The 12,973-nt window shown below is 42.1% G+C and overlaps 1 protein-coding gene across 5 annotated transcripts in view; it reads left to right on the top strand.

Annotated features, from left to right (window-relative positions):
* Positions 1-12,973, top strand: part of LOC126335308 (uncharacterized) — a 328,273-nt gene that overhangs the window by 100,776 nt on the left and 214,524 nt on the right. For all 5 annotated transcript variants that reach the window (XM_049998445.1, XM_049998442.1, XM_049998443.1 and 2 more), the window contains exon 7: positions 9,356-9,475. In XM_049998445.1, the coding sequence (XP_049854402.1) occupies positions 9,356-9,475 (120 nt within the window). The remainder of the gene's footprint in view (positions 1-9,355; positions 9,476-12,973) is intronic.

Raw genomic sequence — 12,973 nt, 5'->3', positions numbered from 1 at the left:
CTCCCAGTATGTACTGCAGCCTACATCCTTCTGAATCTGCTTAGTGTATTCATCTCTTGGTCTCCCTCTACGATTTTTACCCTCCACGCTGCCCTCCAATATTAAATTAGTGATCCCTACCAACTGATCCCTTCTTCTAGTCAAGTTGTGCCACAAACTCCTCTTCTCCCCAATTCTATTCAGTACCTCCTCATTAGTTATGTGATCTACCCATCTAATCTTCAGCATTCTTCTGTAGCACCACATTTTGAAAGCTTCTATTCTCTTCTTGTCCAAACTATTTGTTGTCCATGTTTCACTTCCATACATGACTACACTCCATACAAATACTTTCAACAACGACTTCCTGACACTTAAATCCATACTCGATGTTAACAAATTTCTTCTTCGTCAGATACGCTTTCCTTGCCATTGCCAGTCTATATATTATATCCTCTCTACTTCGACCATACAGTAAAGCTGCATGCCCTCGGGAAAAAATACGGCCGTAGTTTCCCCTTGCTTTCAGCCGTTCGCAGTACCAGCACAGCAAGGCTGTTTTGGTTAGTGTTACAAGGCCAGATCAGTCATCATCCAGACTGTTGACCCTGCAACCACTGAAAAGGCTGGTGCCCCTCTTTAGGAACCATACGTTTGTCTGGCCTCTCAACAGATACCCCTCTGTTGTGGTTGCACCCACGGTATGGCTATCTGTATCGCTGAGGCATGCAAGCCACCCCACCAATGGCAAGGTCTATGGTTCATGGGGGGGGGGGGGGGGGGATTGTTGACTTATAAACAAATAAATTCTCTACTACTTATAAACATTTGGAGGAACAACTAATAGTATTCTTAAATGATCTATTTGGCTCTATTCTGAAACATGTTAATAAAGCCCACCCTTAATTAATTCCAAGGTAGTTAACCATTTTGACAAAGTATTGTTTGTGTAACAATATCTATTAATTTCATCTTTTAAACAAATAATTCAGCCTAAGACAGAATTTTTCCATGTTTTCAGTTAATTGAATGATTTAGGTGTTAATTGTAATTCCTGTAAATTACACATTGAACTATGTATAGTTTCAGTCCTTATTATTGTGAGGATGTATAAGGGTCCTGTTTTTGGTCACAAGGAAGTCAATCTATGGTCGAATTTCAGATGAGAAACCTGTGTTGCTTAGAACAACAACAATGTATCAGCTTAACTGTGAAATAAGTGTAACACAATTAGGCCGTGTGTTAAAACAGTGTCAGTGTCTGTTCAATTTATTTGAAAGACTGTGAACTGTGTGGTTAGGCTTTTACTGCTTGTAGATGTTCAACAGTAAAGTATTGTAGCGGTATGTGGATGTTTGCCTGTAACCTATTAATGAGACTTATCGAAAGTTAAACAATAGTGGACTGGCCATATAGCTGTGTATTATTGGGAGGTTGTGAACCATGAAAATAAAGAACTGTGAAACGCAAATGGGCTCCTATCAGCTACATCATTTAAAGTAACCAGTGCTGAACTTTCACCCTTTCACTGCCCCCCCCCCCCCCCTCCCTCATTTTTCAGCCAGTATAGTAAACACAGTACATCGACACTGAGGACAATCGATGATAAAATAAGGCAGGCAAACCTCACAAGATGACTAAAGTTATTGATTATGCAGGATTTTTACTGTATTGATTTTATTAATAATAAACAGCTCGTCCAAGTTCTGAGGATGGTCATTCTCTCTGATAAGAAATTTATTAAGATGTCTAGTGTCCAAAACAATTCTCCCTCCACTGTTTCGCTTACTTACCACAACTAAATGACTATTGTAAGCACTCCTACTTCTCTTAGTTACTTCTCATATTAACATTTCCTGAATTTCTTTCTCTACATCCTTCCTTTTTGAAAATGGTATACTATATGGCTTGAGAAGGAAAGGTTGCTGGTCTCTAAGGTAAAGAATGCACTGACAGTCTTTCACTTTCTGTGGCCTTTCATTAAACACATTTATGAACTGAAAAAACAAATTCCTAAGTTATTGCTTTTGTTGGTCATTAGGAGTTGTAGCTTATCTTACTTTAGAACGTACTACACTTCCAAAATCCTGATCCTTAGTCTCATCAAAATCTATATCATCATCAGACACCTGGTACTCACCTTGGTTCACAATGTTTTGCAAATAGTTTTCCCACAGTTTAAAATACAGAAATTAGTTTTCACATATGTATTACTTTTAGCTTCCAAAATAAACAATTCTTTAACATTCCATCCAAAACAAGCCTCAACTTTCACTATCCAATCCCTACTGAAATTATGTTTTCTTCCAGACTGGGGATCACTAAGCATCCATGTTCAGAGGTGCTGTCTTCTACAGTAAACTTTAAAAGTACTTGAGAGTTTACCAATTTGCTTTGCTTACCTGTAGCTCCTTGTATCTTTACACCTACAGTGGGCATTTCCACAAAATTCCTACTATACCTAATCTTGTCTCTGTATTGTTCTGATATACCACAAATCAGGCTTCCTGTATCAGTCAAACAGTTCCATTCCACTGACCAATCTTAATCTTAATGTAAGGACACTCAAAATCTGTATAATATTCTCTGTTAGACACTTCAAGAAAAAGATCACTTTCAATTTCATCAAATGCTACATCCACACTGTTTTAACAAAGTTTTGTCAACTTTACTGGTATCATAGCATTACTTTGGCTACTCTTGTTGCCAGGTAAAGATTGAACGCAATGAATAGGTTCCATGGTGCAGCTAACATCACTTGTTACAGAAGGAACACAAAACACATTACCGTCAAAATTACACGTACTGCTTGGATCTCCTTTCACTTCATTCCACTAGTTGTGATACTAACCACAGCTGACTTATTCCAGAATGCACATTTATGTATGTTATCATCAATCTAGTCCCAAACAAACTTCAAAAAGTTTTCAAAGATGGGAGGTGAGTCAGTCTCATCCTGGGTTCTTGTTTGTAAGTGTGTATTACGGATTATCAGCAATATGAATGTGAACACATTGCTACTGACTGCATATAGGAAGTTCTGAGTGGGAAGGCTGTGGCTGGATGCTTGATGTGTAAGTCTTTTCATTGTGCCTGTCTGTATCTCACTGTGTCATCTTTACAGTGAGTAGCAATCCATCCTTTCCATGATTTTTGATATTCCAACCTGGTCTTTGCATTGGAAAATTAATGTGACTGATGTTTGAATGCATATTCTGTATGTTGTTGTTGTTGTGGTCTTCAGTTCTGAGACTGGTTTGATGCAGTGATGCAGCTCTCCATGCTACTCTATCCTGTGCAAGCTTCTTCATCTCCCAGTACCTACTGCAACCTACATCCTTCTGAATCTGCTTGGTGTATTCATCTCTTGGTCTCCCTCTACGATTTTTACCCTCCACGCTGCCCTCCAATACTAAATTGGTGATCCCTTGATGCCTCAGAACATGTCCTACCAACCGATCCCTTCTTCTGGTCAAGTTGTGCCACAAACTTGTCTTCTCTCCAATCCTATTCAATACTTCCTCATTAGTTATGTGATCTACCCATCTAATCTTCAGCATTCTTCTGTAGCACCACATTTCGAAAGCTTCTATTCTCTTCTTGTCCAAAATATTTATATATTCTGTATAAGTGTACAAAATTATGTTATTTAGGCCACGAAAACTTTTCTAAATGAGAGATTACAATTTTGAACTTATCTGCATCATGTAGTAAATGTATGGAGTGTATTGAATAATCCAGTGTATAATGAAGGATGAGCCGTTGACCAGTTCCATTACAGTCTGTCTGTATCATTGAGGCACACAAACTACCGCACCTTGGCAAGGTCTATGGTTCATGAGGAGATACTACATAGTCATAATGATGTAGTTATAAGCCATCTTCATTTGAACTGATGGCCACATCTAAGCATTTTATACACAACATATATGATCGTGACAGTACTGGTAAAAGTCATTGAAAGTATGGTAGTTGTAATCTCCCCCTCCCACAATTTGGTGTTATTGTCACTACCATTTTCAATGGTAAAGTATCTTTTTTCAAAAATACAAGAGAAGTAAGATTTACAATAAACTTTTTATTTAGCTTCTTTTCTTGTAGTTGGCTCCAGTTCCTTATGCCTAGGAGCTTATTCTTGAAGCTGAAATTTTCATATTTTAGGATCTCATGGTTCCAGTTGACATATTTAACCAAAAGTAAGCCCGTGCAATTTTTTTTGTTTTTACTGTAATTTATTCTCTCACATTTTTCCGTATCAAACTGTCTTTTGAATTTACACATTAACAAAGCCATAATTACATTGTTCTTCCAAAATACAAAAACACAACCTTTCATGTCAGAGGCATACCCTCTACTACCTTACTCTGCAGTAATAAAAGATTCCAAAGAGTTTACAAATTTTCTTGACAAATAAATTTCTATTAATTTCTATTATTATTTTATAAATGAGTCCAGAAGTAAACATAATAAGTTGCACTAAATTGTGTAATTAATAATAGAAATTTTAAGGGTGCCAAATATTTCGTAATTTCTATTCCAAAATAGTAATTTCAACTGTACATTCTGAGCTTGTACATATCAGTTGTATAAAAGATAGCTAGTACATATCAATTGTAAAAAAAGATAGTAAAGTAATTTCTTTGTATAGTTTTTTATCTTGTAATATAACACATTGTGTACAAAACCATATGAATTTTTTCTAGAAAAACAGCTGAGAAAATATTAACCTATTAAAAATTGGAAAATATTTCTGGTGTCAGCTACTTCCAATGACGAAAAGTAATGCTAGAGGAGGGTGCCCCTGTACATGCTGGCTTAGTAAATGAGGAAACAGACACCAGATTTTGAATTTTTCAGAGTCTTAATATTTGTATCATATTCAAAAAGCTAAAATATATATTAAAAACAAAGATTCCAAGATTTACCAAGCGGGATAGCGCCGGCAGATAGGCACAATGAACAAAACACACAAACACACACACAGAATTACTAGGAAAGAGGGAAGGAGAGGGAAAGACGAAAGGATGTGGGTTTTAAGGGAGAGGGTAAGGAGTCATTCCAATCCCGGGAGCGGAAAGAGTTCCCTTAGGGGGAAAAAAGGACAGGTGTACACTCGCACACACACACATATCCATCTGCACATACACAGACACAAGCAGACATATTTAAAGGCAAAGAGTAAGGGCAGAGATGTCAGTCGAGGCGAAAGTACAGAGGCCAAGAAGTTGTTGAAAGACAGGTGAGGTATGAGCGGCGGCAAATTGAAATTAGCGGAGGGTGAGGCCTGGCAGATATCGAGAAGAGAGGATATACTGAAGGGCGAGTTCCCATCTCCGGAGTTCGGATAGGTTGGTGTTGGTGGGAAGTATCCAGATAACTCGGACGGTGTAACACTGTGCCAAGATGTGCTGGCCGTGCACCAAGGCATGTTTAGCCACAGGGTGATCCTCATTACCAACAAACACTGTCTGCCTGTGTCCATTCATGCGAATGGACAGTTTGTTGCTGGTCATTCCCACATAGAAAGCGTCACAGTGTAGGCAGGTCAGTTGGTAAATTACGTGGGTGCTTTCACACGTGGCTCTCCCTTTGATTGTGTACACCTTCCGGGTTACAGGACTGGAGTAGGTGGTGGTGGGAGGGTGCATAGGACAGCCAAATCCCAGGCTATCCGTGATCTGAAAGCTGACCGATCCATCATCATTCTTCTGGCTGACAAGGGTTCCACGACCCTGGTACTTGATCGTAGGGAGTATGTGGCTGAGGGACTGCGTCAGCTTTCAGATGACTCTACATACAAAGTTTGCCAAGGTAATCCCATTCCTGATGTCCAGGCGGAGCTTCAAGGAATCCTCAGAACCTTAGGCCCCTACAAAACCTTTCACCTGACTGCATCAAACTCCTGACCTCACCGACACCTCGCACTCCTACCTTCTACCTACGTCCTAAAATTCACAAACCCAAACATCCTGGCCACTCCATTGTAGTTGGTTACCAAACCCCCACAGAACGTATCTATGCCTACGTAGATCAACACCTTCAACCCATTACATGCAGTCTCCCATCCTTCATCAAAGACACCAACCACTTTCTCGAACCCTGGAATCCATACCCAGTCTGTTACCCTCGGAAACCATCCTTGTAACCACTGATGCCACTTCCCTATACACAAATATCCCGCACGTCCAGGGCCTCGCTGCAATGGAGCACTTCCTTTCACGCCGATCACCTGCCACCCTACCTAAAACCTCTTTCCTCGTCACCTTAGCCAGCTTCACCCTGACCCACAACTTCTTCACTTTTGAAGGCCAGACATATCAACAATTAAAGGGAACAGCCATGGGTACCAGGATGGCCCCCTCGTATGCCAATCTATTTATGGGTCGCTTAGAGGAAGCCTTCTTGGTTACCCAAGACTGCCAACCCAAAGTTTGGTACAGATTTATTGATGACATCTTCATGATCTGGACTCACAGTGAAGAACAACTCCAGAATTTCCTCTCCAACCTCAACTCCTTTGGTTCCATCAGATTCACCTGGTCCTACTCCAAATCCCATGCCACTTTCCTTGACGTTGACCTCCATTTGTCCAATGGCCAGCTTCACACATCCGTCCACGTCAAACCCACCAACAAGCAACAGTACCTCCATTATGACAGCTGCCACCCATTCCATATCAAACGGTCCCTTCCCTACAGCCTAGGCCTTCGTGGCAAACGAATCTGCTCCAGTCCTGAATCCCTCAACCATTACACCAACAACCTGAAAACAGCTTTCGCGTCCCGCAACTACCCTCCCGACCTAGTACAGAAGCAGATAACCAGAGCGACATCCTCATCCCCTCAAACCCAGAATCTCTCACAGAAGAACCCCAAAAGTGCCCCACTTGTGACAGGATACTTCCCGGGACTGGATCAGACTCTGAATGTGGCTCTCCAGCAGGGATACGACTTCCTAAAATCCTGCCCCAAAATGAGATCAATCCTTCATGAAATCCTCCTCACTCCACCAAGAGTGTCTTTCCGCCGTCCACCTAACCTTCGTAACCTCTTGGTTCATCCCTATAAAATCCCCAAACCACCTTCCCTACCCTCTAGCTCCTACCCTTGTAACTGCCCCCGGTGTAAAACCTGTCTTATGCACCCTCCCACCACCACCTACTCCAGTCCTGTAACCCGGAAGGTGTTCACGATCAAAGGGAGAGCCACGTGTGAAAGCACCCACCTGATTTACCAACTGACCTGCCTACACTGTGACGCTTTCTATGTGGGAATGACCAGCAACAAACTGTCCATTCGCATGAATGGACACAGGCAGACAGTGTTTGTTGGTAATGAGGATCACCCTGTGGCTAAACATGCCTTGGTGCACGGCCAGCACATCTTGGCACAGTGTTACACCGTCCGAGTTATCTGGATACTTCCCACCAACACCAACCTATCCGAACTCCGGAGATGGGAACTCGCCCTTCAGTATATCCTCTCTTCTCGATATCCGCCAGGCCTCAACCTCCACTAATTTCAAGTTGCTGCCGCTCATACCTCACCTGTCTGGTGGGTGGGTGCGTAGGACAGGTTTTATACCGGGGGCGGTTACAAGGGTAGGAGCCAGAGGGTAGGGAAGGTGGTTTGGGGATTTCATAGGGATGAACCAAGAGGTTACGAAGGTTAGGTGGACGGCGGAAAGACACTCTTGGTGGAGTGGGGAGGATTTCATGAAGGATTGATCTCATTTGGGGCAGGATTTTAGGAAGTCGTATCCCTGTTGGAGAGCCACATTCAGAGTCTGATCCAGTCCCAGGAAGTATCCTGTCACAAGTGGGTCACTTTTGGGGTTCTTCTGTGAGAGGTTCTGGGTTTGAGGGGATGAGGAAGTGGATCTGGTTATTTGCTGCTGTACCAGGTCGGGAGGGTAGTTGCGGGATGCGAAAGCTGTTTTCAGGTTGTTGGTGTAATGGTCGAGGGATTCAGGACTGGAGCAGATTCGTTTGCCACGAAGGCCTAGGCTGTAGGGAAGGGACCGTTTGATATGGAATGGGTGGCAGCTGTCATAATGGAGGTACTGTTGCTTGTTGGTGGGTTTGACGTGGACGGATGTGTGAAGCTGGCCATTGGACAAATGGAGGTCAACGTCAAGGAAAGTGGCATGGGATTTGGAGTAGGACCAGGTGAATCTGATGGAACCAAAGGAGTTGAGGTTGGAGAGGAAATTCTGGAGTTGTTCCATCTGGAGTTGTTACCATCTTTTTTCCCCCTAAGGTAAGTCTTTCCACTCCCGGGATTGGAATGACTCCTTACCCTCTCCCCTAAAACCCACATCCTTTCATCTTTCCTTTTCCTTCCCTCTTTTCTGATGAAGCAGCCGCCGATTGTGAAAGCTCGAAATTTTGTGTGTGTGTGTTTGTGTGTTATTTTATTGTGCCTGTCTACTGGCGCTTTCCTGCTTGGTAAGTCTTGGAATCATTGTTTTTAATATATTTTTCCCATGTGGAAGTTTCTTTCTATTTTATTTATATATATGTCAAAGGAATAACTGTACAGATGATTTCTGGAGGGGAGGGGGGGTCATTGTTCCTTGGATCAGTGGAAACATGAGATGCAGGCAAGGGATGAGAAATAGTAACTGAATTTCCAACTTCTTTATTCTTTTTAACCTTACCATTAGGGATTTATAATATCTGTGACCATGTATTGAACATAAGTGCAGAAAAAATGACCAGTTACTATTTGAAATATTATTTTATTCCCATAAACTAGTGATCAGATTTTTTCAGGCTCCTCTTCTGATGGGGCACACAGGAGTTATGTATTTATTTCTAGAATGCTTCACCTTCTCCTACTAGCTACTGTATATACAATCTTCTTCCAGTGAAGGAAATCCTTAAATGAGTTTGGATATCACATGATTGGATTTTGTAACTTCTGTTTGTGTCTCTGTCAACTCTTTTCGGAGGTGCTTTTATTTTAAGATTTCATAAGTGTGGCTCTCATATGTCCCTCATAACCTGTATTTTTTAATTTTGTATTTTGTGTATACAATCTTTCCTGGAGCTCAGTGTTTTGCTTGATATACACATTGAACTTCCCCATGTTAATTTATGAGGAAATTCTAGTTGTTACCATCTTTTATCTGCACTTGACTGCCCGATAGTTCCATCATTTATTTTATTAACGTTTACCCTCATTAGTATAGTGCACAGCAGCTGTCCTGTGAAGTAGACTGGCTCTTTCTGGAAGCATAAAAACTTGACCTTAATATTGTAATTTTGACATTTGGACTACTATTATTAAACATTCATCTGTTCTGGCATGGGTTCTCTCTGTAATCTGGTTCATGCAAAAACAATCATAAATTTTAAGATAACATAAAATTTCAGGAAAGCTCGCATTTGTTGCTTCACCCTTTCACTTGAGATGGGCGAGAGCTGTTAAGTCTGCGAGCAGCTGCTCAGGAGCCAGGGAGGAGATGAAGGAATGTCAGAGTAGTGATTGCTCAGGTAATGGAAACTTCAACTGTCTGTTTAATTCAGAAAAAGCTCCTGGTAAGTACCCATGTGCCAATGATCTATATGAACAGAAATTATTTGTAAGAACCGTACTGTGTTTATTATGTTTATTACAGCTAATGAGTTTATTCAAGGTTGATACAGATATAATCACCAGATGACAGCATTGATATGACAATCATAGATTGTGTGTGTGATTGTTTTACGGGATATAGAAAAGGAAAAGCCACCTGGTAGAATTTGCACAGAGCACAGTCTAATGATAGCTAATGGTTAGTTTAAGAATAATGAAAGAAGATTGTATACACAGTAAGAGATAAGAGGCACTGTAGGGTTTCAGATAGATTATATACAGTAATTGTAAGAGAGAGATTTTAAACTGCAAAATATTCCCAGGGATAGATGTGGGTTGTGACCATAATTTATTGGTTATGAACTGCAGATTGAAACTGAAGCAGTTGCAGAAAGGAGGGAAATTAAGGAGGTGAGAATTGAACAAATTAAAAGAAATGCTTATTGCTGATAGTTTTAAAGTGAGCATTAGGCAATGATTGACTGAAACATGGGAAAGAAATACAATAGAAGACATATGTGTAGCTTTGCGAGATGGTGTATTGAAGGCAATGGAGGAAAAATAGGAAAAAATGACAAGCCGAATAGAAATGCTTGAGCAACAAGTAAGTTGTTGGATTTTGTATCAAAAGGAAAATTCAATTAAGAAAATTATAAAATAATGAGACAGTACACTGGCCACCACTTATTTCAGTGAAAATGTCTAATTACATTACTTCAAACAATGGAAAGTCCAGAACAGAATAACAACAATATCATGAAAAATTTAGATTGCTACCACCACATAGAGATGGAACTGGGTCACAGACAGGCACTATGCAAAGACTGTTAAACATTTAAGCTTTTGGTGGGAAGGTCTTCTTCAGAAATACAAAACAGACATATCAACACAAGCACAACTCACACAAAAGTGGCCACTGTCTCCAGCTGTTGTCTCAGACCACAGCAGCTGAAGACAGTGACCATGTGTGTGTGAGTTGTACTTGTGTGAATGTGTGTATGTTTATATTTCTGAAGCAGGCCTTTTGGCCGAAAGCTAAATGTTTAACAGTCTTGTCATTGTGCCTATCTGTGACTCAAATGTCTCTCCTATGTGGTGAATAGTAATCTATTCTTGCCATGATACTGTTGATACAACTTGTGTTTTAGAAGAATGAAAACACCTGGGAGGAAGAAAAGGTTTGTAAATTATGGAAAGAATACTTCCAAAAATTATATGAGGGAAGGGATAAAACAAATGCACATGATGAGATAGAGGGAGACAGAAGTAAGAACACCAATACAGAGGAACTAGAAACTGTGGATATTGGATGTAGGGAAAGCTGTATTAAAAATGAAAAATGGCAAAGATGCTGGATTAGATGACACCACAACTGAAATGACCAAAGCTGCAAGATGTGTCAGATTTCAGTGGCTGAATAGAATAATGAGAACAATATGTACATACAGAAAGAGTCCTGACGATAAGACGAAGAGAATTGTTGTAAATATCTTTAAAATGTGTAACAAGACATTCTTTGAGAATTACAGAGGAATAGTGTTACTGTGTCACTGCATGAAGATTTATGAAAAGATAATTTTTACAGATAATCAGAAATAGGATAGAACCACAATTAAGGGAATAATGACAAGGATTTTGATTTGGAAAAGCCAGATAGGTTTTGGAGAACAAATCGGAATTTGGGAAAGACATCATAGATATAAATAAGGTTTATGGCACTGTTAAAAGGAAAGAGATGTGTCATAGTCTGAATAGGCAGGATCTGACAGAACACTGAAATACCTAAGAGACATGTGGAGAAGATGACATTCCCTCAGAATTATTGAGATCCTTGTAATAACATACCATGTCAAAACTATTCCAACTGTTATTCAAGATATATCAGACAAGTGAAGTAGGCTAATACTTCAAGAAGATGTAATAATCCCAACGCCAAAGTAAGCAGGTCATTGAAGGTGTGAATATTACCAAACCATCAGTTTAATAATGTAGGAAAAGGCAAATTGTTACTTACCATAAAGAAGAGACGTCAAGCCCCATTCCGGCCTGAGATGCTGGAGTTGGAAGTCATGTGTGCATGAGGTGTGCTTGCATGTGTTTGTGATTGATGTATCTCTCTCTTGTACTGATGAAGGCTGTGGCCAACAGCTTTACGTAAGTGTCTTTTAATTGTGCCTGTTGCAGCTTGACGTGTCTTCTTTATAGTAAATACACTCCTGGAAATGGAAAAAAGAACACATTGACACCCGTGTGTCATACCCACCATACTTGCTCCGGACACTGCGAGAGGGCTGTACAAGCAATGATCACACGCACGGCACAGCGGACACACCAGGAACCACGGTGTTGGCCGTCGAATGGCGCTAGCTGCGCAGCATTTGTGCACCACCGCCGTCAGTGTCATCCAGTTTGCCGTGGCATACGGAGCTCCATCGCAGTCTTTAACACTGGTAGCATGCTGCGACAGTGTGGACGTGAACCATATGTGCAGTTGACGGACTTTGAGCGAGGGCGTATAGTGGGCATGCGGGAGGCCGGGTGGACGTACTGCCGAATTGCTCAACACGTAGGGCGTGAGGTCTCCACAGTACATCGATGTTGTCGCCAGTGATCGGCGGAAGGTGCACGTGCCCGTCGACCTGGGACCGGACCGCAGCGACGCACGGATGCACGCCAAGACCGTAGGATCCTACGCAGTGCCGTAGGGGACCGAACTGCCACTTCCCAGCAAATTAGGGACACTGTTGCTCCTGGGGTATCGGCGAGGACCATTCGCAGCCGTCTCCATGAAGCTGGGCTACGGTCCCGCACACCGTTAGGCCGTCTTCCGCTCACGCCCCAACATCGTGCAGCCCGCCTCCAGTGGTGTCGCGACAGGCGTGAATGGAGGGACGAATGGAGATGTGTCGTCTTCAGCGATGAGAGTCGCTTCTGCCTTGGTGCCAGTGATGGTCGTATGCGTGTTTGGCGCCGTGCAGGTGAGCGCCACAATCAGGACTGCATACGACCGAGGCACACGGGGCCAACACCCGGCATCATGGTGTGGGGAGCGATCTCCTACACTGGCCGTACACCTCTGGTGGTCGTCGAGGGGACACTGAATAGTGCACGGTACGTCCAAACCGTCATCGAACCCATCATTCTACCATTCGTAGACCGGCAAGGGAACTTGCTGTTCCAACAGGACAATGGACGTCCGCATGTATCCCGTGCCACCCAACGTGCTCTAGAAGGTGTAAGTCAACTACCCTGGCCACAAGATCTCCGGATCTGTCCCCTATTGAGTATGTTTGGGACTGGATGAAGCGTCATCTCACGCGGTCTGCATGTCCAGCACGAACGCTGGTCCAACTGAGGCGCCAGGTGGAACTGGCATGGCAAGCCGATCCACAGGACTACATCCAGCATCTCTACGA

The sequence above is a fragment of the Schistocerca gregaria genome, chromosome 2 (assembly GCF_023897955.1).
Source record: "Schistocerca gregaria isolate iqSchGreg1 chromosome 2, iqSchGreg1.2, whole genome shotgun sequence".
Taxonomy (NCBI): Eukaryota; Metazoa; Arthropoda; class Insecta; order Orthoptera; family Acrididae; genus Schistocerca; species Schistocerca gregaria.
Note: the sequence above shows the minus strand (reverse complement) of the source record. Positions and strands in the feature narration are given on the sequence as shown.